This window comes from Agelaius phoeniceus, chromosome 29, assembly GCF_051311805.1.
Source record: "Agelaius phoeniceus isolate bAgePho1 chromosome 29, bAgePho1.hap1, whole genome shotgun sequence".
NCBI classification, from domain to species: Eukaryota; Metazoa; Chordata; class Aves; order Passeriformes; family Icteridae; genus Agelaius; species Agelaius phoeniceus.
Genome location: NC_135293.1, coordinates 3,361,116 through 3,388,261, shown reverse-complemented (window position 1 = coordinate 3,388,261; position 27,146 = coordinate 3,361,116). Strand labels below are relative to the sequence as shown.

The 27,146-nt window shown below is 47.2% G+C and overlaps 1 protein-coding gene across 1 annotated transcript in view; it reads right to left on the bottom strand.

Annotated features, from left to right (window-relative positions):
* Positions 1-27,146, bottom strand: part of INSR (insulin receptor) — a 63,161-nt gene that overhangs the window by 17,919 nt on the left and 18,096 nt on the right. The window contains exons 3-10 of the mRNA XM_054650094.2: positions 11,773-12,088; positions 8,890-9,035; positions 8,021-8,165; positions 7,566-7,780; positions 5,186-5,312; positions 4,125-4,375; positions 2,975-3,142; positions 2,135-2,336 (exon numbers count right to left, since the gene is read on the bottom strand). Of these exons, the coding sequence (XP_054506069.1) occupies positions 2,135-2,336; positions 2,975-3,142; positions 4,125-4,375; positions 5,186-5,312; positions 7,566-7,780; positions 8,021-8,165; positions 8,890-9,035; positions 11,773-12,088 (1,570 nt within the window). The remainder of the gene's footprint in view (positions 1-2,134; positions 2,337-2,974; positions 3,143-4,124; positions 4,376-5,185; positions 5,313-7,565; positions 7,781-8,020; positions 8,166-8,889; positions 9,036-11,772; positions 12,089-27,146) is intronic.

Sequence of the window (27,146 nt, the reverse complement as noted above, 5' to 3'; positions counted from 1 at the left end):
CTGTACAATTAACTGAATTGGGAAATACAGGGGAAACAACTTTTAAAGTGAGTCATCCCTCAGATCTTGCTCCCCAAGAATATTGGGAATGGCACAAATGTGTGGAGGACAGAGACAAAGAACTGGGGCTGCTCCTGCTGCAGTGGTGAAGGAATGGAGGGAACACCTGGAATGACACCCTGAACAGCAGCCACTGAGCTCCTCTGTGCCCCTCAGGACTTTTTCTGAGTCTCTCCCTGCTTTCCACAGAATCATGGAGGGCTGAGGCTGGAGGCACCTCTGGGGATTGTCTGACCCCAGCTCCTGGCCCAAAGCAGCTGCAGCAGGTGGCTCAGGACCATGCTGGACCTCCAGGGATGGAGACTCCACACACCCAGCCCTGAGCTCCAACCTGTGCACAGCTCCTCCAAAATGAGAGCAAATAACCCAGGAAAGAAGAAACAAAACACCCAACAAACAAAGATGGCCGCTTTGTTCAGCCCCAAAGGGGACCTGGAGTGAGGCACTGCCAGCTCTGCCTGCACAGAGGAACATTCCTGAACTTCTCATTTGGCTTTTTGTCACTGCCAGAGAAAACTGAGCCCCAGGAGGTGTGACAGTGGCTCCTGGAGTGGGTAACCAGCGTGCCCAAGGGAAGGAGCTGTGATTGCCAGAGGGTGAGATCAGCCCTGCACTGAGGCTGGATCCTGCCCAGGGATCAGATCGCTGGCAGCAGGGCAGGAGGGCAGCAATGGCACATGGAAAACAAGAAGATATCAGGGAGAAACTGCTGTGATTCTGCTCCCCTGGCATCTCCTGTTCCCTGATGGCCTCATCCCTGCCATTCCTCTCGTGACTGGCAAGCTCCTGCTCTCCAGGAGAGGCCACACAGCACCTCAGGAGAGGTCACTGAACTCTCAGGAGCCACAAAAAAAGCACCTGAAGTAAATTAAACCACACTCCCTGCTCCCTGCCAGGCTCTGTGAGCAGGTGATAGCACAGTATTCACAGGAAGAAGAATTCTGATTTATGTGCTGACAGCCTGGAGCCTGCCAGGGAGGACAAGCAGGGCACGTGGCAGGATTAGCTGGCCATGGGATGTGGGGATTTCTTCCTCAGAAGGCTGACAAGGTGGCACATCCTGGTGATTGGTTTCTTCCTAAAATGTATACCCCAGAAAAACTGGCCTGAGAAGTATCCTGGGCTGGCTGCACAATAAAATTGGGGGTGGGGGAAAAAAAAAAGAAAGAAATCAGAGTGTCAGAATTGTCTGCCTGCATCAGGAGGAGTCTGGCTTTTGCATGTGGCTTGGTTCTCCTCTGCTTTGGAATATGTCATGTCCTGGCATCCTGTGGCACACTGGAGCTCATCCTGATGGGCACCAACAGCAAAAGGAGGGGCTCTGCTCAAGCTTCCAGGTGAGGACTGCAGGCACCAGGGCAGGGAGCCCCAGGGAAAATGCTCAGTGCAGTGACCCAGCTTTTGTCAGGCAGCTGCAAATGCAGGTTTGTTGGCTGAGGGCAGCAAGCAGAGAATAAATTTAGAGCACAAAAGGCATGAGAGGGAGAAGGGTAAATCACCACAGATTCTACCCTGCTCCCCAGCACTTCCTCCCCAGGCTGCAGATGAAGTGTGAAGATATTCAACACCACTTAATGTGACACCAAGTGTGCCACTGCAAACAGGACATTCACCACCCAGGCACTCACATTCCTCATGGTATTGGAGGCATTTCCCACACTAAGTGAAGGGAGACCACAAATACCACGCTGGAGGACGAGGCTGTGGCCTGGTAAACTGCCCTTCTCCTTTCTTTTCAACTCAATGAAAAACTTGACCACAAAATTTCAAGACAGGAAAAGAAAATCGCTATTTTTGGCATCATCTGATGCCAGATGAGCTGCAGGCTGTTTGTTAAGGATTCTCACTTTATTCTTGAGCTGAGGAGAATTCAGGGACAGGAAATGGAAACAGGAGATTCCCAATCTGCAGGAAGATCCATGGTAGGTGCTCTGCTCTCCCCATTCCAACACCCATATCCAGCTGGACTAGACAAGCTCATGGAAGCCTGGCCATGTGGCTGTGTCCAAGCTGGTATTTTTATTTAATCCTCAATTACCTTTCCCTGCCCCTGAGCCCTGTTTGATGTTCTCACCTGGGCACAAAAACCTCGTTGTGGAGATAATTCTCGAAGGTCTTGCGGAAAGCAGATTCCTCCAGCTCCTTCTGGATCTGGGAGTCTGTTTTAGGACAGGAGCAACATTCCCCACTGACATCCTCAGCTTCACTCTGGTTATACTTCTGGGGGTCTTCAGATTCAAAAGGAGGAGACCAAGTCCTTGAGGGCAGCTTTAATCCTGGAGACAAAACGGTTTTAGTGTCACTTGTGCCTGTCTTGGCAGAAGATGTTTGATCCTACAAAAAGATCCCAAACCAGTGTACACAGGATTCATGGCACATTTGGGCATCCCATATTTCACATCCAGGCCTGAGCAGTTCCCTCTTTTCTGACAGGCCTTTAATTCAAAAATGCTGGTTTTGCAATGGAGCTTGGATGCTGCTTTATCCCAGTTCAGGTAACACAGAGCAGCAGGTGAGATTTTGGAGTCTGCAGTGCAATTCTGTGTTCTCAAGGAATTCCAAACCAGGGACCAGCTGCCTTCAAAAATTAACTTAACCCTGAGCTCCAGCAGCACCCAAATTTTTAACTTTGCTTGTTGCTATTAAACTCATAATTCAGTTTAAAAGGAGCAAGGGCAGAAGGGAGATTCCCCAAAGGAAAAAACATGTGATTACTTTGTAAAAAACATTTTTAGACCTTTTGCACATACCTTGGCAGCAGCACCTAATGTAACAGAATAGGGAGGGACAGAGCTGATGCCAGAAAAACAGTCCTGAATCCAGCAGGACTGGGACCCCCAGAGCACCCCCAAGGGAAAACCCCAATTCTGGGAGAGACGGAGGGAAAGGGCTGGAGGGAGAAGCAGCCACTCACCTTTGAGGCAGTAATCGAGTTCATAGAGCTCACTGTCCTCTGCCTGCTGCTGCCAGTACACCAGGTAGTGTGTGATGTTCCCATTGGGCTCTGAGGGAGGCTTCCACTTGAGGATGATTTGGGATGAGGAGTTGGAGACAGAGATGGGATCTAACGGGACCGACGGGACTGGGGGTGGGCAAGAGACAGAGGTCACTGCACTGCCCTCAGAGCCTGCCAAAGCAGGCACCAGCACAGGCAAATCCCCATTTCTGTGGCAATCAAGCATTCCCTGGCACCCAGCAGGCTCCTCCAGCCTGGGCTGGATCATCCTGGAGGTCTCCTCCAGCCTTATCTTAACAAGGTCACACAAAGTGGATGGAAGAGGTGCCCATTGGCACCATCTGGAATCACATCCCTGGTTTAAGAATTCCTCCCTAGCAAAGCAGGGCAGTGGGAAGTTTTCTGGATAATTCCTCCAGGGAAGTGGGAAGGAAGTTTCCTGAACAATTCCTCCCTACAAAGCAGGGCAGTGGGAAATTTTCTGGATAATTCCTCCAGGGAAGTGGAAAGTTTCCTAAATAATTCCTCCCTACCAAAGCAGGGCAGTGGGAAGTTTCCTGGATAATTCCTCCAGGGCAGTGGGAAGGAAGTTTCCTGAACAATTCCTCCCTACCAAAGCAGGCAGTGGGAAGGAAGTTTCCTGGATAATTCCTCCAGGGCAGTGGGAAGGAAGTTTCCTGGACAATTCCCTCCTACCAAAGCAGGGCAGTGGGAAGGAAGTTTCCTGGATAATTCCCTCCTAGCAAAGCAGGGCAGTGTAAGTTTCCTAAATAATTCCTCCAGGGCAGTGGGAAGTTTCCTGGATAATTCCCTCCTACCAAAGCAGGGCAGTGGGAAGGAAGTTTCCTGGACAATTCCTCCTTACCAAAGCAGGACAGTGAGAAGTTTCCTGGATAATTCCTCCAGGGCAGTGGGAAGTTTCCTGGATAATTCCTCCCTACCAAAGCACAGCAGTGGGAAGGAAGTTTCCTGGATAATTCCTCCAGGGCAGTGGGAAGTTTCTTGGATAATTCCACCCTACCAAAGCAGAGCAGTGGGAAATTTCCTGGCTAAGCCCCAAGCAGACTCAGTTAGGCCTGGTTTTAGCCCTGCAGGGTGCTGCACTGACCCGTGGCGTTGGTCTGCACGTAGATGATCTCGCTCTTGGCGCCGTACGTGCGCCGCTCGTCGGAGAAGGTGACCAGGGTTTTCACAAACACTGCATACTGTGTCCAGGGCTTCAGGCCCCTCAGGAGCCAGCCTGGCTGGGCCTGGGCTTTGGGCTCGTTGGAGCGTGGTGGGGGATCCACATCCACAACTGTCCAGCTGTTGGAGCCACAGGCGTCCTGGCCATCGAACTCCGTCACGTTCTGGTAGGGACTTGAGGAAAGAGAAGGCTCCAATTAACAGAATCCTCAATCAGGCTCCTAAAAACATTTCTAAAGACACACTGGAAGTTATCACCTTTTACCCTTCAGAGAAAGTAAAATGATCTCATTGTATTTATTCTGAAATGGAGGCATTGGGAGCTTTGTCATCTGGGCCTCCAACAGCATCACAGAGCAGGGTCTGTGCCCAACATGACCCCAAGAACTAAATCCAGACTGATTATTGTGAGCTTGATGGAAATCAGCTTCGTTACCTTGATTCTAAAAGAATATTTCTCTTTTTCTAAAAGAATCTTTCCCACCTCAAAGGGGAGAAAACCCTCAGCATTCCACAGAGATAGTGGGGAGATGAGAAACTCCATGGTTTGAGTATGTGTGTCTAGAACAGCAGGAATAACTAAAGTTGGGATTGTTCTTAAATGAGGAACTGTGAGGAGATGAGAAACTCCATGGTTCGAGTATGTGTGTCTAGAACAGCAAGAATAATTAAAGTTTGGATTGCTCTTAAATGAGGAACTGTGAGGAGATGAGAAACTCCATGGTTCAAGTATGCGTGTCTAGAACAGCAAGAATAATTAAAGTTTGGATTGCTCTTAAATGAGGAATTGTGACTGTGCACAAGTCAGGGACCTTAATGAACACTTTTACAGAAGGATATCACTGGAAACTTTAGTGCAGGAGCCACAAAATCAGAGACTGAACAGCTTTGCCCATCCAGCAGGTTCAACATCCCCCTCTGAATGCCAGCTGCTGCTGGTGGCAGCCCAGCAAGGCCACAGCTGTGCCCTGAGGGGTCACTTACGCCTCCTTGTAGAACAGCATGAACCCCAGGAGGTCACGGAAATCAGGGGGCCAGTAGGGCTCCCACTTCAGCAGGATCTTGTCATGAGAGGTCCTAATGGAGGAAAATTTCAGCAGTTCGTTTTCACCTGTAACAAGTGAGAAGTGACAAGAGTTTTATTGATGCTGAAAAACGAAGCATCAAACGTAATTTAAATTTTGGTTTTGATTATCTTAGAAGTTGAAGATAACTGTGAGGATGTTGGCACTGAGAAGAGCTGCCCAGTAAAACCTTCTCTTACTTGGCAGCCATTCCTACCTCAGATCAGTGGCTGGTATCAATGCCCTCCTAAGGTTAAATTTTTCTATGATTTCATGAAAATGACACTGCAGAAGAGCTGAACTAAATTCCAAAAAGCGAGAAATCTAAAGGCAACACATTTCACAACTGATGATGATCTGCACAGCTGAACCCAGCAATATGGTTTGCACAGAAGGCAAGAGGCCACAGAAATGAAGCAGAAGAACTTCCAGCCTTGCCCAGGAGCAGCGAGGTCCCTCTGCAAACAGGAGGGTGTTTGCAGGAGGATGGAGCTCAAGGGACATGGTATGACATGTTCTGTGCCCCCAGCCCAAGTGGCTCTGACTGAATTTGCTATTCCTGCAGTAGCTGCAACAGGAGGAAGAACATTTATTCCACTGGCACCACATCCAGAACAAACAGGGGCGCTTTTTTTTTCCCCTTTCTATTTTTTTTTTTTAGTAAACAGGATGCTGCCAATGTGAAAGCTGAGCTTGAAATGTAAAAGCAAACAAAAAGCCAAACAACCTGGCAAGCTGTGGTTTGAGGTGGGGGTGGCACAGACACCAGCTCAGCAGGGTGAGGGTGAAGCTGGCAAAGAGAAATGCAACTGTCTCCTCCAACTGCCTTCACACCAAACACCAGCCCAGGAGCCACAGGCAGAGCTGGATCTACTCAAATTCAGGTTCATCCCCAATGTGGGAAGAGTTTTTCAGTGTCCCATGGGAGGAGATGAACTTTACAGACAGCTGATTCCTTGTGCTCCTTGCCTCTGCCCAGGCTGAGCTGTGGTGCCCCAGAGGCTCCGTGGGTGTTTTTCACTGGTGCTGCCAGGTTTCAGGTCACAGCCATTGCATTCCCCTCTCCCTCTGTGCTGGCCTGGCTGCCTGTGGTGATATGTGGGAAACCAGACCAGGAAACTGAGTCAACTGAAAGATCTGCACTTTTTAGGTCTGTTCACAAACAGCTGCATCAACGAGGACAGGATCAGAAATCACAGAATCCTGGAATGTTCTGGATGGGAAAGGACCTTGGGCTCTTCTGGCAGTGCTGTCCCCAAAAGCAGAGGGACAGTGAAGCCACAGGATGCCCAAGCTGCCCTGCAGGTTGTGAGCCAGGGTCTGAAATCCCAGTTCAGTCAATGCTGAGCTTTTTTGTGATCTCCCAGGATCACAACCCAACTGCAGGGATGGGTCACTGCCTCTGTCCCCATGTCCTTCACAGAATATCCTGAGCTCCAAGGGGCCCATGACCACCTGCATGTGCTCCTGTTCCTGTGTGCAGGTGAATCTCTGTGGGGCTGAGAATGAATCAGAGCAGAGAGATGCCACCAGCTCAGAACAGAGCTGGGTTTTTCCTACCCTTGATTACTTCCACAATAGAGCCCTGGTATAAACAGAGAAAGGGGATTGTTGGTGGCACAGAAAGAGAACAAACAGCAGGGCTGGGGGTGCAGAAGGACTGCATTTCTTGCAGTATTGCTGCCAAAATAAATGTCTGCAGAACCCCATCTTCAGCAGCACAACTTCAAAGCCCATCCTGTGCTGTTTGCTGACACAGGAGCTGTCTGATCGTTGTTCCTGAAGAAAGCTGTTGGGTGAAAAACCTTAGAGAGGCATTGCAAAAATTGTTGGAAATTTTTCCCTGCCTGTTGTCATGGCAATTGCCTCACGTGGCTGCAGGGATGGGTGGAAATCCTGTTTCTCCTGTGTTTATTCCATGTTGCCTCATGACATGGGAAAAGCAGATTATGACTATTAATCAGGTACTCAGCAGTAACACAAAGTCCCAGCCTGGGCCGAGGTTACACTGTGCTAAACTCTTCAAAAAGACATAATAAATACACTCCCAGCCCCAAAAACCTCCCAGGGTTTTGTGGGACCAAGGGTGCCAGAGGGAGATCCCGTGGGGACTTTAACTCGTGGCACAGCGACAGTGAGTGCACAGGCAAGGGGCAACGTCTGCTGCTTTACCAAAGGGATGAAAAGGGATGAAAAAGCCAGGAAAAGCATCATGGGCTGGGCTGGGAGAAAAAGGAGCATGAGGAGAGCAGGGCAGAGGGAGAGGAAAGGGAAGCAAAGCTTTGTTTTGAGGCTCTTACAGGAGGCCTGATCCCCGTTGGTCTTCAGGGCTATGTCATTCCTCTCCTGACGCCCCTTAGTCCCAGAGATCTCCTCCATCTTGTGGATTTCTGACAAGCACAGCTTGGGGTTGTAGTGGAAGAAGAGTTTGCCCCGTGCAATAGTGAGGTTGTGTTTGCTCCAGTCCCAGAGCTGGCGAAGATTCTGGTTGTCCAAGGCATAAAAAGAATAATTCCTGAAAACAGAACAATGAAAACATGGTTTGGGAGAGGATACATGAAAAACTCTTTTTGCACTAATTCAGGCACCAAAGAAAAATGAATGTAAATTGTCTGCCCTGGTAAGGCACGAGCCATGGGCAGAGGAACATTTAAAAATAACTTGGGAATTGTTTCCCAATACAAATCACCCCGATAGAAGTGGCACTCCTGGTACTTCAAAACATTCAAATAAAGCATCTTTTGAGAGAACTCACCCAGCTTCAAGTGTCTCTCCTCTGATCAGATGGAGCTTCCGAAAAAAGGAAAGAGAAACCAAGGCATAAGAGCGGCGGATTTTTAGGTAACCTGAGATTTCTTCTATCAAGCCAAGGTTTGCTTCCAGCTCAGCTGCTATGTTATCTATGGAGAGGAAAACATTGGGAAGAGTTTTCTGGTATCATAGACAGAAACACCCACATATTACGTGAATATTAAACAATTAACATCAATATGAAAAAATTAAAGCCCAAACATTAATATTTAACAATAATAATTATTGTATTTGCTGAGATCCTCATGGCAGGGAGGAATGATGAATCTGACTCCACGTTCTCAGAAGGCTAATTTATTATTTTATGATACTATATTATATTAAAGAATACTATACTGTACTATACTATACTGAAGAATACAGAAATGATAGTTACTATGCTAAAATGCTAAAAAGATAATAATGAAAATTTGTGACTCTCTCCAGAGTCCTGACACAGCTTGGCACTGATTGGGAAAGAGTAAAAACAACTCACACCAGAAACCAATGAAACAACCACCTGTGGGTAAACAATCCCCAAACACATTCCACACGGGCAAAACACAGGAGAAGCAAATGGGAGAAGAATTGTTTTCCTTTTTCTGAGGCTTCTCAGCTTCCCAGGAGAAAAATCCTGGGCAAAGGGATTTTTCCAGAGAACGCGAACGCAACGATTAATAAACATTAATATTTAATTTCTTTACGTTAATTCAGGAGAACTGGCAGCAATCGATGAACAAAAACCATCAGTTGCAAGCCTTTGCTTTGTGCTGGTTTCTCTGGGTCCCTCTCAGGCTGAGGGGTGTCCCTGCTTGCCCAGCTGTGCCCACTTACTTCCCCCGCGGATGTTGATGACCAGGCTGCCGTTGACCACGGTGCAGCCCCGCAACGCCTGCGCCGAGGTCACCGAGTCGATGGTCTTCTCCTTGCCAAAGTCACACACCTTGGGGCAGGGCCCTGCACAGGGCGTGCAGTGCAGGCTGCAAAACAGCACAGGAATGGAGCAGGGTCAGCAGGATGGCCCCAGCAGCGCCCTGAGGGATCAATCTGTCGTGGGGTTGGCTTTTTAGGAACTCCAAAGAGGGGCGCAGAATTGTGGAACGGTTTGGGTTGGAAGGGATCTTAAAGCTTGTCCCATTCCAACCTCTTTCCACACCTTGCACCAAGCCCCAGCCAACCTGGCCTTGAAAATCACTGCTGATAAATTTAAATGGTCTTAAATTGTCACTTCCACGCTTCAAACGTGAATACCTCCCTACAAAACAAAATGAAGTGACCTGAATTATTGTGAAGAGGAAATTGGCCACGATGCTGCCCAGTGCTCTCCATCCCAGGGCTTTCAAGATAATAAATCCCAGCCCAGTATTCATCCCAAAATCATTAACCAAACGTGTAATTGATGAGTGGAGAGCTGGCCCTGCATCTGGGAATCTTCTGATTGAGGACTGCACACAATGTTGCTTTAAAAAAAGGCAAGAATGTGCTTTGTGCTCTGGGGAAATACTGCTTAAACAGCACGAGCTGATGGCTTGCCCTGGTCACACCACCACAAGAATGTGTTCCCAACTAGCTCAGAGAAAGAAATGCTCTAGGAAAAGCAGGGAGCAGAGCTGTGAGGTCCCACTGGCAGCAGCCTGGAACAGCACAGGGGAGGCCACGGGGCTGTTGCACAAGCAGCACAGCTACTTTAGGGGCTGCTTGTTGCTTCTTTGGAAAAGCAAAACAGGAAATGGAATAAAGAGTCCTGTTAAGAGTGAATTCCCTGAAATTATTATGGCAGGAGCGAATACATGCACAAAGTGACCAATATTCATAGGAAATCTGACTCACCACAATCTAGAATGGTAATGCGGGACAAACAACCAAGTTTTCAGTGATAAACAGCTCAGCACCATAAATTATTTAATTCCTTTGTCAAAACCCCCTGGGAATAGACAGAATGGCTGTTCCCTGCTTTGATTCGTGCTACACTTGTTTGTTACATTGTGCATTTATGTCTGGCACAGCTTGAACCTGCTCAATGAAAGTAATTACAGGGATGAGGGACTGATATTCTGAGAACGAGCGCTCCGAGGACGCTGTGCTCTCTTCATTAGCCACAGCCTCTCCCTGCTGTGCTTTTCCAGCCTGGCTCCCTGGCCTGAGGCTGCTCCTGAGGGCAGGGAAGCAGGGCTGCTAAAGCCTCTCCACTGCCCACCTCCCTCCTCCCACACTATGGATGCTCTTCCCTGTGCTCTCACCATCTCCCTTTCCCACTTTTTCCAAACTTGACAGCAAGCAAGAGAAGAATAAACTACCAGCCCATGGCAGGGAGAGCTTTTAATGGCTTGAATTAGCAAGGTATTAGTTTGTAAATCATATTAAAGCAGACCAGGTGATTGCTCCAACTCCTCTGTGGATGCCATGGGACAGAGAGAAACAGCAAGTGTTTCTCACAGCGGCTTGTGAGAATTTTTAGGGAATTGTAAGGATGTGATAACTTGTTCAGTGTAAACAATCTGCAGGTGGCGTTTTCCTACATTGTTCTTCTCAAGGATGGTGTATGAGGAAGATTGTTGTGTTGCACTAAATAGTTATTTAGTTGTTTGCACTGGGTGTTTGGTAATTTGCACTGTTCACGTGATTTGTATCCTATGACCACATGTTCTTCCCCTTTTCCCCACTCTAAGTATCAGCATTGGTGGTCACTTCCCTGGTCAGTCCTTCCCCTCACCCCTCCTTACTGGTATCCCATTGGCCATGGTCCTCTTCCTCCACCCCCCATTCCCCAGGTATAAAAGTCTCCCTCCATGAGCCATGAGTGCTTCCCATGTGGGTTTTTCCATCTCAAGTCAATAAACAGAGGACATTCATCCCCTGCCTCATCTCCACTTGACAGAGCAAATTCTGCCTCATCTCCCTCTTTCAGTGCAAAATCTGCCTCATTTCCACTTGTCAGTGCCAATTCTGCCTCATCTCCACCTTCCAGTGCAAATCCTGCCTCATCTTCAGCTTTCACTGTAAATTCATCCCCACCTGGAGAAGAGCACTTCTCGTCCTTTGCTTTCATCTATGTAAGACCGTGTGGGCTGGGGTCCCCAGCCAGCTGGACTGGACCCAAACAGCCCCTCCAGACACAAATTCCCACAGCTGGCACCCAACGTGTGGCTCAAACCCACGACCCTGAGATTAAGAGTCTCTACTTACAGAAGATGGTTTTGTTAGTTAGCCAATCAAACAGAATCTATGGCATCATTCTATAAAAACCACGCGGTTCTCTTGAACAAAGAAGTTTCAACTGTGTTTCCTGGGGAAGCCTATGGTACAAGAGGGACTCCTCTCTGGTTGCTGAACTGAGAATTGATTATCTGAAGGGTGGTGATGAACTGAGAGTTCGTTATCTGAGGGGTGGTAAATTGATTGAGAATCCAAGGTTTTGTCTCACTGTGCTGTGTTGGGGATTTGGTGGGGGGAGGAAGAATGTTTTTGGAAGGTTTTCATTCTGAGTTCTGCGTGTTTCTTTCACATATTGTAAGTTAATAAAGTATTTTTTCCTTTATTCCCAAGTTGGAGCCTGCTTTGCTCTATTTCTGGTCGCATCTCATCAAACCATGACACCGTGTCACTCTCAGCACAAGAACGACCCTCCTGCTCTTGACCCACCACCCAAACCCCGCGTCCAAGGAGGAGCAAAGCCCAGCCAAGCCCCAATTTTCTCCCTGCAGCCCAGGTACTCACTTGCTGGAGTTCATGATGTACCCTGAGGGGCACTCGTGCACGCACTCGTTGTTGTGGATGACATGGCAGCCGGACTCGCGGGCGTTCTTGCACTTGTTGTGCAGCTCCTGGCAGAAGCTGAAGGTGACACAGCGCCAGCCCTCGAAGCGGTAGTGCCCAGGGGGACAGTTCTCCACACACCTCCCATCCAGGTAGAAGTTCCTGCAGGCCACACACCTGGCGGGGTCGTTGGGCTCCGTGCAGTCGCCCAGGCACTCGCTGTGGCAGCACTGCCCGTCCGCCGTGCAGCCCTGGGACTTGCAGGCAGGGGGACACACTGGGGAGAAACATCACAGGCAGCTGGGTGTCACAGAGAGCCTGCCCACGAGTGACCTGAGAGGTTACACAGGTGGCACCTGGTCCTGCTCGTCCTGGGAGCTTCCTGTGCGGAGGGGCAGCCGTGGAGCATCTGCCTCACCTCCAGCTCTCAGTGAAAATTCTGCCTCACCTCCAGCTCTCAGTGCAAATTCTGCCTCATCTCCACCTGGCAGAGCAAATTCTGCCTCATCTCCACCCTTCAGTGAAAGTTCTGCCTCATGTCCAGCTTTCAGAGTAAATTCTACCTCATCTCCCCTTTCAGTGCAAAATCGGCCTCATTTTCACTTGTCAGTGCAAATTCTTCCTCATCTCCACCTTTCACTGCAAATTCTGCCCCATCTCCACTTGGCAGAGCAAACTCTGCCTCATCTCCACCCTTCAGTGAAAATTCTGCCCCATCTCCACCTTTCAGTGCAAATTCTGCCTCATCTCTACATTTCTGAGAAAATGCTGCCCCATCTCCACTCAGCAGGGCAAATTCTGCTTCACCTCCACCTTTCTGTGTAAATTCTGCCTCATCTCCACCTTTCAGTGCAAATTCTGCCTCATCTCTACATTTCTGTGAAAATTCTGCCCCATCTCCACTCGGCAGAGCAAATTCTGCTTCATCTCCACCTGTCTGTGTAAATTCTGCCTCATCTCCGCCTTTCTGTGTAAATTCCACATTTCAAGAACGTTTTTGAGGAGTCTTATCATTCATCCTCACAACTCATCAATGCTCATCTTCAAAAGAAGAAAACTGAGTTTTCCTGCTCCCTCAGTGCAGCAAAGAGGCTCCAGGAGAGCCTTGGTGTCATTTTTGAAGCTCAGGAGTGATGAGACTCCACGCCAAGAGCTTCCCAGCCTGGCACAGCCAGTTTCAGCCAGAAAATTCTTGTTTCTCAGTTTAGAAAAGTGAAGTTTCTTACAGCAGTACTGCAAATAACACGTGTCCAACAGCACTTTTCCACAACCCTTCATGTTAATCAGGCTTTGCTTCCCATCTGTCTATCACCCTATCCCTGATTTCCTGGAGGAAGCCCTGGCACCAACACGAGCTCTTCAGTGGCTCTCCCAACAAGTCCACAAAGAAGGGCACCCACGAGTGTTATTGCTTGAGGTTTTCATGGTTTTCTTTTTAATTACTCATTACTTAGCACCCCACAACAGCTCTAACAAGCGGTTTGGGCTTTGAACTCCAAACCAAGCAGAGCAAAGACCGTGAGTAACTCAGGGAGGAGGAGGAGGAGGGCAGGATGAACAAAGCCAGGGAAGCTCCAGGGGAAGGTCAATCCTGCCCCTCAGCATCTCCATGCTCAGTCTGAGAGGTCCAAATGAGGCTGAAATAATCAACCCCAGCTCTGTAACCCAGAACACACCAAGAACTCCACGCCAGGAAAGAGGACAGAGCTGAAATCAGCACTCCAAGAGCCAACACCACACCAGCAGGGCTTCAGAAGCAGGAAGAAGGGCTTTAGATGGGGGACAGGGACCTGGGTTTATCCTCACAGCCTTTGGGATGCAGCTGTGAACTGCCAAGATGCAGATGAAGACACCCTTTGTCCTCACCAAACCAGAGTGCTCTGTCTGAGGCAACACCTGAGCAGCTCCTGATGCTCTGCCTGAGCCCCCTTGGTGAAGGGAGACAGCAATAAATCCTGAATTAACACCATCTGCCTCAACACTTCCCCAGCTTTCTGTCCCATACTCAACGTCCAGGCAAGAGGGGCTTTATTAACTTATTCATTATTTATTTTATCCTGACACAGTGATGTCCAGAGGTGAAATATTATCTCTATTCTGAAATATTACCTCTAAATTCTGGTCAAGGCACCTGAGCAGACCAACAGTGGAATGTGGTCAAGTTGTAGCCAGCCAAAGGAGCAGCAGGTGGGAGCCACAGCACAACACTTGGGATGATCCAACCCCCAGCTGTGTTAGGAAGAAAATCCCCCTCGGCCCCATGTTAGGGGATTGCAGAATTAAGTGTGTTAAAGCTGTTAATGCCATTCCTGGAATAAGCAGGACTGGATGAGGTAGTAAAGATGAGCAACCTCTGCTCTGCTCCAGCCTGATAAATCCCTTGAAGAAATATGAAATGGATAAAGCTGAAATTCTACCACAAGGACAATTTAATCTCAAATATCTTACTGCTTCTGTGTTAGTCCTTCAGTGCAGGTGTTTTCTCTGTGCATCACTCATCCATTACAAAAAGCACAGGAATGTGTTTCAAATTAATTTCTTTTCCAACTTTTTGCCCTTTTCTAGCAACAGGTCTTATTTTGTGAACCTGTCACAAGCAGTACTTGATTGAAATGCAATAGCCAAATAGCAACCTGCAGGTAACACCTTGCATTAGACTAAATATAAAATGGGAAGCTTGCTTGAAAAGCCAGGTTATACATGGATATTTTAAATGGTTATACACAGATGAGCACAGTCTAGCTACAGGTGTCCTGGCTGCAGTTTATTAGAAATATTTGCAACAGAAAATTCTAGAATTTAGTCCAAAGCACCATCAAACTTAACTAATTCCAGCCTGGAATATCAAGGTTTGTGAGCAGGGGGAAAGCCTGGGCTGCTTCTCCCACACCTGCCCTGAGAAAGGGATGTTCTGCAAGGAATCCTGCTCTCAGTGTTCCTCACCAGCATTTCCTCACAAAGGGAATTTTCCCCTGCCTCTTTCATGCTCAAAGTTTAAAGCATCCAAAAGACAGCATTTGTTTACCAAGGAGCAGCCAGGTAATTGGGAAAAGCCAGCCCTGATGCAAAGCACCCGGTGACACATGGCACCTACTTAACATTCTGTCACACAATATTGAATTTGTTATGGAAACTAATCTTCAAAGCCCCGTGCTTATTTACACATTTTGAACTCAGCTGCAAGTATTCACAGGGCAGAAACCGCCTAAAGTCCCCACTCCAAAGGTTTTCAGAAGATACAATTAAACTATTTTTAAACCATTCTTAACGTTTCTCTTTTTCCTGTTCCGCCAGCTTTTGATGTCTCAAAGACAGCTCAAAGAAAGCAAACCACCCAAGGCAACAGCTCTTTTTCCATTAAGCACTCAAGACCAGAAATTCAATCACCATTTTGTGCAAATCCTCATTACCCAAGATCCTGAACAGATGTCATGACATTATCAAAGTCTGCATGCTAGAGAGCACCTCAAGTTGTGTAAAACCTCTCCAGAGCATCTTCACTATGGCTTCTTACAACTCTTACTCCAGGTTATGTCAATCAGATGGGCCAGAAACACAGGTTTTATCTGGGTTTTTGCTGCCACTTTGTGCTTTCACTGCAGGTCACCACTGAAAAGATTTATGCACCTCATTACCCTTCTCCACTGAGGTCTGCAGACCCCAATAATTGCTATGGCATGCAGAGATTTGCCTTTTTGCACAAACAAAATTGGCTCCCCAGGGAATGGTCCCAACCCCAAGGCTGCCAGAGCTCCAGGAATGTTTGGACAAGGCTCCCAGGGATGCTCAGGGTGGGATTGCTGGGGTGCTTGTACTCAAGGATCTTTGTGGGTCCCTCCCAACTCAGGACATTCTGTGACTCTAAGGTGGCTTTTGGGAGCTCTGGCAGGTGGGGAGGCTCAGCAGAGGTCCAGACATGACATCCACAGCCCCCAGCCTCTGGTTAAGGCTGTGGGAGACTCTGGACAATCAGCACAGGGAAAAAAAATCAACTCCCCCCCATTCCTCACAGAAAGTCCAAAGGGAACCCCACAAACCCAAGCAAGGGGACAAAGGCACAGCTGTTCTGGGTAGGGGCAGAAGCCACCACACTGCACCACAAAAACTGCTGTGGGGCCAGGGAGCAGGAGAAAGCTGCCCAGCACAGCCACGACACCTCCTCGCCACATCTGCAGGAACTGGGTGTTGAAAACCCCTGTCCCAAAGGTGACCAAGAGCCCAACACCTCCTTACACCTGTAGGATCTGGGTGTTTCAAACCCCTTCCCAAAGCTGACCAAGACCCCAACACCTCCTCACCACACCTGTAGGAACTGGGTGTTGAAAACCCCTGTCCCAAAGATGCAAAACACCCCAACACCTCCTCACCACCTCTGTAGGATCTGAGTGTTTAAAAATCCTATCCCAAAGCTGCCCAAGACCCCAACACCTCCTCACCACATCTGTAGGAGCTGGGTGTTTCAAACCCCTGTCCCAAAGCTGCCCAAGAGCCTGACGTGAACAAACCCGTGGAGAAACGCAGCGACACGAGGGGCTCCAACCTGTCCTTCCAGGGGTGTATAAATATTTAACTCGCTGCTAGCGGGGCTCCCAAGACTGAGGGAACAATGCCTTTCCCAAAGCTCTCTGATCAGAGATTCAAACAGACATTTCTTGGTGCTGCTGGGGCCCAGCTGGGGAGGACAGGCGGCCGTGGAGTCAGCGCAAAGGAATTTCCACCTCCAGATCGCTCAGTGTTTCACCACTTCCCCGTGCTCCAGGTGGAAACAACCCTCACTGAGACTGTAAACACATTCCCCAGCCAGCACAGGTAACCAGGTATTTAACAGGCAAGTCAATTAAGCGTTAAGCTGTTAAAAACTTCGGTGTTTGGTCTTATTTCTTGTTTTCTGTTCATAAAATGGTGAGGGGGAAAACACCATTCAGGATAAGTTTTGCTGCTCCTTTGGGATTCTCAGGTTTTAATAGCAACATCCTGGGTGAGCTGAACTGGGTGTTCACAGAGGTTTGGGTTGGGTTAAGAGGAACATGGTTCATTAAGGACAAATTCTGAACCACACACATCAACACCGAGATGCTGCACATGTGCTGTCCAGGCACCACATGGGTTTGGGACTGATTTGCTGTGAATAAAGGTGATTATTTTAGGGTGAAATAACAAGCCCTGTGTGTGTGGATGAGGGTCACTGGAGGCAACCTGGGCCACTGTGAGTGCCTGGCTGGCCAAGCTCCCCTCACACCACCAGCTCCTCTCCCCTGGCTCACACAAACTCTTATTTTGATTACAGACAAGGCAATTAGGAGGCTCCAGATCCAAGGGAGTCCAGGACACAAAACAACTGCGGCAGGAGAACCGCCCTCAACCTCAGCCAATGCATTTGCTGCCTGAGCAGGGGAGGCATCCAAGCCAACCGCCCGCTATCTGCACAAGGCAAACAGCCTTAACCCTGCCAGCACCACCACCACCACCCCAACACCACCAGCCTCACGCCACTTGGTGCCATTTGCTGCAGCTGAAAGGCTGCCGTGGCTTCTGCGGTGTTAAATTGGCACGGGGTGTTTACAAGCTGGAGGGGAAGGCAGGAGAGAGCGTGGCGTTGCCACAGCTGAAAATGGCTTTTTTTGGCTGGAAATGGCTTTTTTTGGGCTGAAAATGGCTTGTTTTGGCCGTGTCACAGCTGCCCTGGTGCCAGGGCTGGGTTGGTGTCAGGTTAGATGATGGGCACAGGCACAGAACCCAAAGGCAGAGCCCCACAGAAACAGGATCTGCACGTCCCCGTGGCTTTTTTTCCCCTCTTACTGTAAATGGCTGCGAGATGTGACATATAAATTTATCCCCACACACACACACACACACACACACACACAGAGTCCTGCCTGAGTTAGGGCTGCAGAGGGAACTGTAATTTCATTTCCTAACGGTACAGTCCCAGCAGTGCCCTCTGCAGCCATGGGTTCTTGTGGTTCTAAACAAAAACAAAACCAACAAGGAAAAGGGAAAAAAAAAATAAAAAGGAAACCCAAGGACTAATCACCCCCGGCAGTAACTCCTCAGTGTGTTGCAAGCATGTGATCTTAATCTAGTACTACAGAGCCTGGGCTTGCTTCCTGCTGCAAGTGCTGAGCAGCACTGCTGCTATGGAAATCCATATGGGTTTTACTCCTTAGAAAATCATCTATGAAATCCTGTTGTACTTGCACAGTATTTTTTACTCTATAGGTTTTGCTCTTTCACTCATTCTTTTCCAGTCAAGACCCCTAATTCAGGCAGTTGTTAAGTGCCATTTGTCCTATAAATGTAATTTTTATCCCTAAACCTATTTTTAATTTTTTCACTCATGATCATCTATTTTCTTGAGAGCATTTATTTGATCTGAACACAAAACTGACCCCACATCTTCAGGCAAAATATTGTATTTCATTCTGTACAGCAGAAGAGATCACTTGTAATTTATACCAAGACCAGAATCTTTAACGTTAATTTGGGGCATTTCCCTGTAAAGCTTTGATTGTAATTTTACTCACAACAATAGAAAAAAGACAACACCTAATCCCAGTGCATTAATGTATCATAAAGCTGAAAACAGCTATTAAATTAAGCAAAACTGCGTCTGGTGAAGACTAAATAAAAAATAAATTTAGAACCCACAGTGGAGTGGGTAGACAGAGGATTGCTCCAAGTGTACTGCAAACCCCACTGCATTGTGGCTTATTCCTTAAATTATTTCTTCATGTCACAGAGGCCGAAGAGGCAGAAACCTAAATCCCAAACCCCACTGCATTGTGGCTTATTCCTTCAATTATTTCTTCATGTCACAGAGGCCAAAGAGGCAGAAACCTAAACCCCAAACGCCAGCAGCAGCAGGAACGTGCCTGGGAGGGACAGGGCTGGAGAGCTCCAGTGGACTGTAAAAAGCACAAGGACTTTAGATCGCCTTGGTGACAAACAACAGCAGCTCCCCCAGCCCTTCCTGAGCCTACAAAATAAATGGAGTAACTAGAAGAGCACAGAAAATAGGAAGCTGACACGGGGATACCAAAATCCTGCCAGCAACGCCCAAGCAAAATTCAGGAAATAATCACGAGATGCTCAAGCAAATTTGATGTCACTTCTTCCCCGAGCTCAGCTGCTCTAACAACACTCACTCATCCCTTCCTTTTCCCCCAAAACAACCAAGGAACAACCCTTCCAAAAGGCATTGACTCAAGGGCTGCAACCCACAACAAAGGCTGCAGTTCTCAGCACCAGGTCGGGAAGGAGCAAGCGCCAAATAAATCCAAGATTTTACAATCAGCACTAAAATAAAGTGTTATTTATAAAATAAGATATTACAGTACATAATGCCATGACCCCTCTGAACTGCTAGCTGGGAACGTTAGGAGCTCTGTATTTACACAGGAACAGATAAAATTAACTGCAGGTGCCTCCCTTCCCATGGACAGTGACTTCCAAAAACAACACACTTACTACAACGTCAAGGAAACTCTTCCCATTGACATTTCTCAGGACAACATTACACCTCTTATCTCATCTATCAGTAAGGACAAGGGGAAAAAAAAAAAACCCAAAACTGTTTCTCCTCCCAAGCCTTCCACAAATTACGTGCTCAACTGGAGCTACACGGAATGTCTCAGATATTCCAACCCAGGCACTTCCAGCCAGGAACAGATGAAACCCACAGGGATGTTGGACCTGTGGGGATCAGTGAAGGCACTTGAGATGGTAGTTCATGTTGGGACACAGGTGTTTATTATTTCTTATCAGTAAAACAGTCTCACTACTGTGAGTTCAGCAGCTTTTCGTTAGAAGGCACAAGATGGCCACAATCTCTTGTTCCAAGGTCTTTCAAGACTAAACTGTCCAATTAAGAACTGACACCTGGATTATTTTCCCTTTTAACCCAATAACGGATCCCAAAGAGCCCACAATGTGGAATTTCTGCCCAATTACAAAATGCCACCCAAACCCATGAAGAAGAAGGAAGAAGAAGCATGAAGAAGGATGACACCCTGTGCCCTCCATCTCCCTTCCATCCACAACACACTAAAAAGTCCCAAAACGTAAATTTCTGACCAAGTGATACACCTACACTACTCTCTATAATCTAGTTCACACTTTTGTGGATTCCAGTCTATTCTGGAGTTTAGGAAACTTTCTCCATGAATGAGGGTCAAAGTCAGTGCTGCCCTGGGGGTCAGGGCACCCCAGAGCAGACACAGAAATATTCCTGGTGTCCTGGGTTTCCACAGATCAGCAAATGTGAGTTTAGACCAGATAAAAGAGTTTGGAGCCTTGTGCCACCTTGTCCTGCCGTGATAGTGGAAGAAGTTGTTGAATGGAGATACGGGAAAGGTTGAGCTCAGTTGTTTACAGAGGAAAGGGGCAGATAACAGGAGAACTCTCCAGAAACAGCCTCCTCTGTGCCAACCTTCTGCTGTTTAAACTGAGGAGTAATTATTATCTTCTGCACTACACCTGCTGCTGGGGCATTTCTCTGCAAATACATATTTGCTCCGATGTGAGTTATGACAAGCAATATGGGAAACGTGCTAAGAGGAGCTCTCACATATGTAAACACACACATTTTGCTTATATAATATATAAAATATATCTAAGTCATCTCAATATGGTGAAACCTGGAGGAGTCATCAACCTCAATGGACCCACAATGCCTCTGGTCACTCATTCTTCACCTTCTCAGTGACAACCTTTGCAAATGAGCTTCTCCAGCTCCATCCTGAGGCACAAGGCACAGGTGTGCCAAGTCCCGTGCAAATTCAGATTTTATGGACGGAGATTAGAGCCCAATATCATCTCTTATTTTTGGGGAACACCAATGTCATCTCTTATTTTTGGGGACAGGACTTCTTGGGCTACAAACCTCAGCTATGGAAGGCCCTCATCTTCTTCCACTGGACCCTCAGGGCAGGCTCTCACTTTCATGGATTTTATAGACCTTTCTGTTTCTCTCTCTCATCTTCTTCCACTGGACCCTCAGTGATCCATGAAATCACTTTCATGGATTTTTTAGACCTTTCTGTTTCCCTCCCTCATCTTCTTCCACTGAACTCTCAGGACAGACTCCCATTTTCATGGATTTTTTAGACCTTTCTGTTTCTCTCCCTTGAAGGTTTCCACTCCTGCTCTCCTCTGCCACCCCAACTATTTATACAGAGATCTGGATGTTTCCCACCCAAGTATCCCTAATATTGTCCAGACAGAACAAAGATCAAAGAAACATTTTCTTTTTGTGCATTTTAAGCAGTGATGTTCACACCATGGCTGCAAACCCCTTGTGAACTGGACTTACAGAGCAAAGCACCTCACACTGAAAAAAAAAAAAAAGAATTAATAAAGAAATTAAAACTCAAGACTAGGTCTGTTTTCATTCTCTGGCACCTTTCAATCGAGCTGATTCCCCATGCAGGTACAAACAACTTGCAGGAATCAAGCAAAGCTGTTGGCAGTTGAGCCCCAAGTACCAAAACACAGAGTTTGATTTGAAAACACTGCAGCAACTGTTAAAGGTGGGACAAGTGTCACAAAGTGCACACCAGGATAGCGACCAGGAGCTGTAAATACTTCACCCAGTGTCTACAACAGGGCTGTTGTGCCATTCTCTGGCAAGCAGGTCAAGCCTGCTCCTTGTACTTTGTGTTCAAAATTACATGGGAGCTTAGTGTAAGGGATCAGAAATAACCACCCACCCACCTCTGGTTGGCAGCTGGGTTCTTTTTTAATATGCCAGCCCCAAAACTGACACCACATCTTCAGGCAAAATATTGTATTTCATTCTGTACAGCAGAAGAGATGATTTGTAATTTAGACCAAGACCGGAATCTTTAACGTTAATTTGGGGCATTTCCCTGTAAAGCTTTGATTGTAATTTTACTCACAACAATAATGTTGAGGGGTTTTTTTTGTTGTTATGGTTTGTTAAATTTCAAACTTTATTACAACCCAAGGATTTGGTGTTATCATCCAACGGTTGATGCCACCTGGGAGCCTCATGAAAACTTCCTGTTAATATTTAACTATTTATTACTCTCCAATGTACAGCATCTTGTAAACATCCCTGTTCACTTTAACTGCTCCTACCAAACCTGCTCACTCACTGCAACCCCAAATCACAGGAAAGTGGTCCAGGAATGTCCTAAAAATAAGTGATTGTCCTTCCAGCTCAGGATATTCCATGATTCTATGGTTCTACGTGAGAAAAGAGACAAATGGAGATACACACAAGGGCTTGGTGATGGTTTAAGAGCAAGCTCCATCTGATTTTTCCAAATTCAGGTTATTACTTTTACCTACAAATCCTGTCCTGAAAATGAGGAGCGATGATAGGATCAGGGCAGGAGGCAAAACATCCAAGCTCTGCTTTCTGCAGAGATAAGGGAGGGACAAGATTCCTTTCCTCAAGGCCAGGAGGAAGGATGTTGTAGTAAACAAGGCATGAAAGAACGAAAGCTATGCTGCCACGTGGGGATGAGGAAAGATGGAATTTTAGATACGTTCTATAAACGTAATCCCGACACAGAAAACAACAAATCTACACCAAAACAGAGGCAGAGTTTCCAGCAAAAATGGAGCTGTCCATAACTGAGAAAGGCAATGGAATGGGAGGAAGTATAAGATTAACCACAAGGAGATTATGCTGATAACTAATGATCTACACAGAAATGTCAGGCAGAGGTTAAGATTTTAATCTGGGCAGATCTCATGGCGCAGTCATGAATTGTAAACATCGAGACTGAAACCAAATTTGTGTTTGTGGGTGACGAGACTGAAAACAAAGAGAGAGAGAAAGGGAAGGGGATCACTCCAGATCCTCCTTTCTTGCTCCAGATCCCCATTCCTGCCTCACCTTCCAGAGAGGATGAGGAGAAACAGAAAGGCAAAGCAGCACCTGAAGGCCAGGTGTGCAAAGAAAGGTGAATTTCCCCAGGAAGCAGAGTTAACTGGGTCTATTAAAAATATTTTTTTCCTGAAATTACCGGGGTGCATGGACTGTTCAGTGCACAGTCACTGCCCAAATTTAAGCTCACCAGAAGCACTGACACATCCATCCTCCACTGATTTCCTCCATCCTTCACACACTCTACAGGTGTCACTTCAGCTTCCCCTGACCTTACAGCAATTTTTTCCAAAGCAAATCTGAACTGTGAAAAGGGGAAAGAATGCAGTATCTTGTTAGCCATCATCAAATCCATCAATTCTGTATAAAATTGTCTCAACTCCTCGAGTTGTGGCCTCCTCAGCTCCTGCCCATTCCCCTGCACACCCTCCCCTGTTTGCCCAGAGCTCTACACACGCTTGCCACAGTTTATTTCGAGGCATAAGAATTTCCTTAGCAGGACTGAAATAGATACTGTTTGCCTGCAGAGCCAAGCAATGTGCAATGTATTTTTATTTACTACTCGCCCTCGTCATCCTTGGCATACCAGCAATGCCCATTTTCAAGTAATTCACTGTATACCAATGTGGCACTGCACAAATTCTCCAGCTTGGCTCTTCCCAGATGTCCACTGGCTTAACAGCTTCTCCTTACAAACACACTCATCCCTGGAGTTTTTTGTGATTGTGCCACATCCCTCTGCTGCTCTGACCCAGATGCCAAATGAGAAATGATAAAAATGACCAAAAGTCACACAAACACAGCCCTGAGGAAAACCAAACGACTGGAGATGAGTACAAAAACCATTAAGTACATTGCACAAGCCACCCTTGGAGGCCATTAATCTATGTCTCCTTGTAAATTATGCAAGAGAAAGTTGTAATCTGAAGGCATTTAATGCCAAACTGGTTGTGCCATCTCCACAAGGCCAACAACAGGGGAACTGAATCATCCAAAGTTACCCTGAACTCAGGAGATCTTGGATTCTCAATCCTCCTTCCACAACAGTTGATGGCTCCAACTGTCAATGGTCAGAATTGTGAAAATTCTGCTTTATTTCACACCACAGTAAGCTCTTAAAATAAAACTGACTGTCACTGAGGTCACAGGGAAGTGCAGGAGTAGTGAAAATCCCATTATCTGTGCTGGGCCAGCGGGAGGAACAGGATCTGCTGACATCCCCCACCCCTGCAGGCATGTGCCACGGTGCTAAAAACCTTCACTTTATCAGCACAGGACTCAGATACGGTCTAATCACCAGCTGCCATCAGCATTGTCCACTGCAGAGCAATTAGGATTATTCAGAGCTCTCTAATTGATGCCACAGCCACACACCTGCAGATCCCTCATGGGGTAGTTACTGGGGAAATCACCTTACAATGGAGAGAGCCCTCTGGGGAAAAAAAATGACACAAATCAGCACTACCAAGCAAGAAAAAGAGAGGGGACTCTCCTCTACAAGCAACCTGAAGCCGTATCAGTTTCTCCAGGGACAAAGAGCCTTTTTCCTCACCAAACTCCAGAGGTTTCAAGGCTCAGCTCGGAGCTGCTGGCTCTGGAATCAATCTGCCAATGGAAGGGAGCCCAAGGAGTTTTGGAGATGCCACCCAGCCCATCCACCTGTCCAAGGCCACCTCAAATACTCCACCTAAGACATTTCTGTTGGCTGTTTGTCTAAATCTATACTAAAGTTAAATTTTGCCTTGAATCCTTTCCTGCATTGTCCAGCTGAAGTTTATGGAGGTCACAAAGCAGGACCCAAAACCTGTCAGTGCCAGGAAGAGACTGACAGTACCCCCAGAAACCATCCAGCACTCAACCCTCTGCAGAACACCCAGAACACCACAAAGGAAAACAAATCCCTTGGCTCCAGCTGCTTGCTGGGCCCTGTTCAGCCTCCTCCAGCAGCAGAACAAGGCGTGGATCTGAACCAGAGCCACTCCAAATCAGGCTCTGGGACACTCAGCAGAGAGAGTCACTGGCAAATCTGAGCACTGAGAGACCCACAGTGCCTTTGAAAAACACAATCTGAAGTTCTTTTTGTTATCACAGATTAGAGCATGTGGAAAAACAACTCTTCCCTGGTGCTGATGAGCAAAGAGCATCACGAGGCTGCTCCTCCTTCGGCCGCCGGAGCCATGCAAAACACGGGGACGTTTTTCTTATCACACCCACCAAATTCACACACTGTACAGGCTCAAAGCAGAACATTTCATGTTTCCCAGAACAAAAACTGACACTCCATGCAGATACCCAGCTCCAGTGGATTGGTTTTGTGGACTAGAAACTCGATATCCAAGCGCTGAGAGAGCAGCCAAACACTACACAAATTATTTAAGCAGCTCTGGAGATAAGGTAGAGGAGAAGCCTAAGGAAAATCTACACATGGCATTTATTTTGCTGATTTAATAGTTGTAAAGATGCTGATGAGGTGAGAAGTTGTTTCATATAAAGCACCAGTTCATACATAAATTGCTTTATCCTTAAGTCTCCAGGTAAGACTGTCCTGTGTGCTATGCTCCCCTTGCCAGAAACAGAGTGCTCAGATTCCCAGAGCCTAAAATCCACAGAACTGAATGAACAGAGAAATAGTTAATTGAGCTTTAAAGGCTTCCCTTCAAGTACTGTTTTAAAACAAAAGCTTTATTCCTTTAAGCCCTGTTAAGGCTCCACTGGGCGAGACTTTCAGACACTCAGACATGACACTGAGGAGCTCCATTTCCTCTCTGGCTTTTGAAAGCTTTTGAGGGGTACTTAGAGGGAGCTCTTGGACTCCTCCATCCCAAACTGAAGCTGTGTAAACACATCAGCCTGACTTCAGAAAGATGACATTCAGAAAAGATTGAAGACCAGAAAAAAACCAATCCTGCTCATTTCATTAAATCACTGCTCTATGTTTGCACTACCCAGAGAATATAATTGGATTGTCTTTGCAGAAAAGACAAGAAGAACATTTGTCTGATACTCAAATTTTAATGAATCCTTTCATAGCTCATGAAGTATTAAAATCCTTGCAGTGCCGTAACACAACGTGGATGTGCTTAATGAAGTTGCAAATGGAAACAGAAAAATGCTTTGTTATCCTGTGATGTCTGTGGAATTGCACATGCCTTACTCCTGAAAAACCAACACACAGGGATAAGGCTCCCTGCACAAATCCTGAGATTTTCTAATCAAGCCCACCTTCAAGTGCAAACATTCTTTATGTACTTTATCAATCACAAAACGCTGCTGAGAGGACAGAGTTTGTCTGCAGCCTCTGTGTGAGGGATTTCCCAGTGCCCAGGTCAGTGCAACAGCTGGAACTTGACTTTTTTCCTGCAGGTTGCTGAGTGAACTCTCAGTTCCTGCAGATATTTCAGAGCAAACAACGTTGTCTCACTCATTAAAGCATCACTGCCAAGTTCAGCAGCTCTGCCAGAGACCCCAAATAATCCATCCCTGCTACAGCCAGTGTCACACTTGGGATCTTCACCTCCATGGGGGAAAATCAGCCAGCAAAAGTCAGCCAGCAAACAGCCCCATTGTGTGTCATCAAAGTGCTGTGTGAGAGCATCACATCCCAGCACCCTCTCCACAGGGAAGGAGTGACTGCTCCTGCCCCTCTGGAACACCTTGGAGAGCCCAAACTCCTGCCCTGGATCCCAGCTCATAGGGTTAGAGCCTTGCAGTGCAATCATCCTTTGTGCTCTCAGCATAATTCAACTCCCACAGCTACAAAACCAGAGAAAAACATCAAAAAATTGGGCTGGAAATTACGGCTGCACAGCCCCAAACCTGCCTGCTCCCTTCCCTTCCTCTCACCCTACAGTCCAACTGGCTTTGCTTTGATGAACACACTGGGACCAAGCTCCTCCCTCCCTGCCCCAGACAATTCACATTTTAAAAGCCACTAAATGAGGAATTGTGCCCAGGGCTCAGAGCAGAGTGAGCTGAGAGGAGCGGGAGGGAGCAGCAAGGCAGAACCACAGACGTCACAGGCGTTTGCTCTGACCTCTGACAAACCTGCTCCCTAAATTCCTTTAACTCTGACTTAAAACCATCAGTCTTGTGCTGTAAGCCGAGCTCAGGCTCAGCTCATCACATCAGGGGCCTGAAATTCCAATGTGGCCACACACCAGCACTGATCCTGTGGGAGTCCTAAGTGGCCAGAGCTCGATGTGTGCAGCTTCAGAAGCCTCCAAACTGCGCTGAAAACCGACTAAAAATACCTTGAAAGTTACACACTATTTATCAGACCAATATTGCTAAATATCTGCCACCCTTTTATGCCTATGAATGAAGCATAATTCCTGAGAGGGGTCACAATTCCTGACAGTTCACCCATCCAGCACCTGCAGAGTGGGAGCTGAGCTCTGCAAAAGCTGAAACTGCCTGAGTTACGATTCCAATGGAGCAGCAGCTCTTGGCATCCTTGGAAAAGGGCACCTCTGACCTGATA